This window comes from Cavia porcellus, unplaced genomic scaffold (genome assembly GCF_034190915.1).
Source record: "Cavia porcellus strain 051 isolate PalLab524CR breed Dunkin Hartley unplaced genomic scaffold, mCavPor4.1 scaffold_2, whole genome shotgun sequence".
In the NCBI taxonomy this organism is placed as follows: domain Eukaryota; kingdom Metazoa; phylum Chordata; class Mammalia; order Rodentia; family Caviidae; genus Cavia; species Cavia porcellus.
Window position 1 is genome coordinate 115,167,698 of NW_026947485.1, and position 4,021 is coordinate 115,171,718.

General features: G+C 42.4%; 1 protein-coding gene across 1 annotated transcript; it reads left to right on the top strand.

The window, feature by feature from the left end:
- The first annotated feature begins 1,897 nt into the window (after positions 1 to 1,897).
- Positions 1,898 to 2,839, top strand: LOC100717517 (olfactory receptor 14K1-like). Its single transcript, XM_003479528.3, has one exon. The coding sequence runs from the start codon at positions 1,898 to 1,900 to the stop codon at positions 2,837 to 2,839; it is 942 nt and encodes a 313-aa protein (XP_003479576.3).
- The last annotated feature ends 1,182 nt before the right edge of the window (positions 2,840 to 4,021 follow it).

The following is a 4,021-nucleotide window of genomic DNA, read 5'->3' on the forward strand; positions in this document are numbered from 1 at the left end:
CATCACCTGTCCATCCCAGCTCCTCCTCTTGGGATCACACTTTATTTACCGAGAAGGAGCAAAGCAGGTCAGGAGTTGAGCAATCAGAAAAGGAAGGATGGAAAATGCTTCTCTGCAGGGCAGATGACAAGGCTGAGCCCATTTTCTGGGTAGGGACTAGGGGGCCATGATGGACTGTAGGGCTAGCAGACTCTGCTCTCCTGTGAGTGCACAGAGCAGACAGACTCTGAGGTCCCGGGGAATTAAGGTATTAATCTTACAGGAACTTTAATCTTAAAGAGCTCCTCAGGCAGGTGTGTATATCTTGTGAGGATTATGAATCCTGGAATCTTTGATCCTCATTGGTCTATAGAGCAGTGTGGGCAGGGATCATAGGTACTGCCAAGCTCCAAGCTCAGCAAGACTTGGTTCATTGTCCCTTGAGTGCACACCCAGTGTCTGCATCATAAGACAACTTATGAGACAGGACTGCAGATGATCTTTTAGGGCCCACAAAAACCCCTCTAACCTTGCAGAGGAGAAGGGCTGTCCTCAGGAGAATTACTGGGATGACACTGGAGTGATGGACAGTGCAAAGGGACTCTAGGGACCCAAATCCAAAGACTTAAATAAGCCAGTCCCTCTCCATGGGAGCCCAGAGGGCCTTGCTGTGACAACACAGCACCTCTCTGCTTGGTGTCTCTATGCTAAATAGCTGCACTGGAGAGGAAAAGAAAGAGCAGATGCTGTAATAACATTTAGACCAAGAATTTAAATTTTTCATGAAAAACCAGAGAAACAATCTTCTTGTCTTGCAAATGGGAAGGGGCTATGTAATTATGAGGTCACTTTATAATGATAAATGTTTCACGTTTTACTTTTAGTTTTTTCATCTCATATGTTCATTTCTAAGGAATGGACTCCTAGTTGCAGAATGTCCTAACAGGGAGATCTCTCTAAGCTCCTCTTCCAGAAGCTCAGTTGACTGGTGGCACATTATTGATGATTTAATATTTCAGTGCACACCAAGCAGATGGTTCACCCATCACTTCTAATGCGCACAAAATTACACCAATGAGTATCACATCGATTCATATAAGGGGCACCCTGTGCCCTATCCCAGTGATTATTGCACAGCCAAAACAGAAGTCTTAATGGGAAAAATCAGGCTCATTTAATTTCTCATTATTTTGGAGACAAACAGAAGTTGTTTCTTATGACAAAATGAATCTAAATGGAATCACTTTGAACTGTTGCTTCCATCCCTGTTTTATTATTTGAATACAAAGTTAACTACCCTGATGTTTTTAAATGCATGTCTCAAGATTGCAGACTGAATATCAGATTATGTGCTGTGAACCTATTTGTCTGATTGGTACATGAACACAGCACATCTCAATTCTTCTAAGCCACCTTCCCTTCCCATCCTCCCATTTCTTGTTTTTCCCTGTTACCAAAGTTCTCTCTGTTGCCTATGTTTCTCATTTATTTGACATGTATTTATACCATGAGTTTCCCATGTAAGAGAAACCATGTGATTTGTAAGGTTTGTGTCTGATTTTCTTCAGTTAACATGATGGCCCCAAATTGCCCATTTTCTTACTAATGGGCTCAAGTTTATCTGTCTTTAAAGATGAGAAAGTAGTACTGCATTATGTATAAAACCACATTTTCTTCTTCATTCATCCATGATTGACTCCAGGCACCTTCCTGGATTGAGCTGGAGTGAGCTGTGATGCTACAGACATGGATGGCTTTGCAGAATTGTGTGTAGCTCTTGTTCCTCCTACACATTCCTCTTCCCTGACTTTCTCAGTGTCTTAATCACCTTTTATTTCTGTAAATTTTTCACTGATCCTGTAGTATGATGTTTATAATTCACCATTTTGCGTTTAGACTCATCCTACAACTTTACAATATGAGGAATCAGACACTTCTGAGAATCTTCTTGCTCCTAAGACTAACGGACAGCAGGGCGCTGCTGGGGCTGCAGGCCACCCTCTTCTCCCTAGTCTACCTGGTGACCATGCTGGAGAACCTGACCATCCTCCTCCTCACAGTTCTCGACCACCGCCTTCATACTCCCATGTACTTCTTCCTCAGGCATCTGTCCTGCTTGGACCTGTGTCTCATCTCCACTACAGTTCCCAAAACTATTGTCAACTCTGTCACCTTCAGCGACTCCATCTCTTTCTTGGGATGTGTGTCTCAGCTCTTCCTCGTGGTCCTGATGGCAGGGTCAGAGATGGGAATCCTGACTGCCATGTCATATGATCGCTATGTTGCCATCTGCCATCCTCTGAACTATGAGGCTGTCATGAGCAAAGGGTGCTGTGTCCAGTTGGTGGCTGTGTCCTGGCTCAGTGGAGTGGTGTTTGGGATTTTGTACTCAGCTGGGACATCCTCCCTAGAGTTCTGTGGCTCCAACCAGATTCACCAGTTTTTCTGTGATGTCCCATCCCTACTAGAGCTCAGTTGTTCTGAAGAGCATGCTGTCATCAATGTCAGTGTGGTCCTTGGGGTTTTTTATGCATTCTCATGTTTGGTTTGCATGGTGGTCTCCTATGTGTTTATTTTCTCTGCTGTGTTGAAGATCTCATCCAGGCACAGCCAGTCCAAAGCCTTCTCCACCTGCCTGCCCCACCTAGTGATTGTAGGGACCTTTTTCCTCTCGGGTGCTGTTGCTTATCTGAAGCCTGCCTCCAAAGCTTCTCCTACTGGGGACTTGCTATGCTCTGTGCTCTACTCTGTGGTGCCTCCTGTCTTGAACCCCATTATCTACTGCCTGAGGAACAGGGACATTCGGTCAGCCATGGATAAAGTGCTAAGGAAAGTGAGAAGGGGACTAATAGGAAATTGAGTACAGCTAAAGCATTTTAGCACTTTCCCTTCCTTGTGCCTCCCTTTGCTAGCTGTTGGGATGATGCCTCCTTCAAGGTCATATAACTCTGTGGTATTTAATGCTGATCTCAGGGTTTCAGTTTGAGAAGAAAGTAGGTAATTTTCTGGGATCCTTCAATTACAGCTTCTGTGTTCCACAAAATGTTATGGCTTTTCCATTGTACCTTTCTTGATTGTCATTCTTATTCTTCTGTTCCCTATACAGAGAACAGAAGTTATTTTTCCTCTTAATCATTTGATGTTTCTATCTCTACACTTTGTTAAACTTTTTTACAAGTTCTGATCTTCACTTTTCAATGAAAATATGTTTAAATTTAATTTATGATTTAAACATAATTGCAGGGCCATGAATATAACTCAACAGCACAAATGACTGTCTGGCAATATTGAAGTCCTGAGTTTGATCCCCAGAACCAATAAATCTTTAAAAATCTTTTTAAAGATAATTCTGTAATTTTTAACATGCCTTTAAATTTATTACAATTTTTACTTGTTGGATACATTTTGATGTATTCAACATATTAATACACTAAATCTTTTACATCTTTATTTTTCTAATAAGCTATATTTCTGGAAACATTTTTTTTTTCTTTTCTGAAAGCTGTGGGCCTGTTAATATGCACCATCCTGCTGATTTGTGATTATGCACTGGAATTTAGGAAAGTGAAAAGTGCTAGTGCTTCTCACACTTTGACAAGTCCTACTTTCTCCAGGTTCCCAGTATCATATTGCATTTCCAGTATCCTCAGCACATAGATTTATGTTCAGTTCTGATGTGGGAAACAGTTTTGCCTCCCTGCTCTGGCTGCTCACAGCTTCTGTCAGAGAAGGGAGATGAGCGCTTGCTGAGCAGCATCACTGCATCACACTTTGTCCTCAATTAGTCCTCCCTCAGAGGAACAAGTAGCTGTGCACTGTGCTGCGGGATAACTGAGGCTCAGGATGGAGCCCTGAGCTTCAGGTACAGAGCCAGTTACACAGCACATAGGATATGCTGTGGCCATTGAAGGCACCTTCAGACACTGTCTGCCCACTGAATATTTTTGAAGTTAGTTCCTATTTCATACCCAGTGGACCTTCTATTTGTATAAATTCTACTCAGACTTCAAAGTGTGTTTTAAATAAAACATGACTCCAAAAA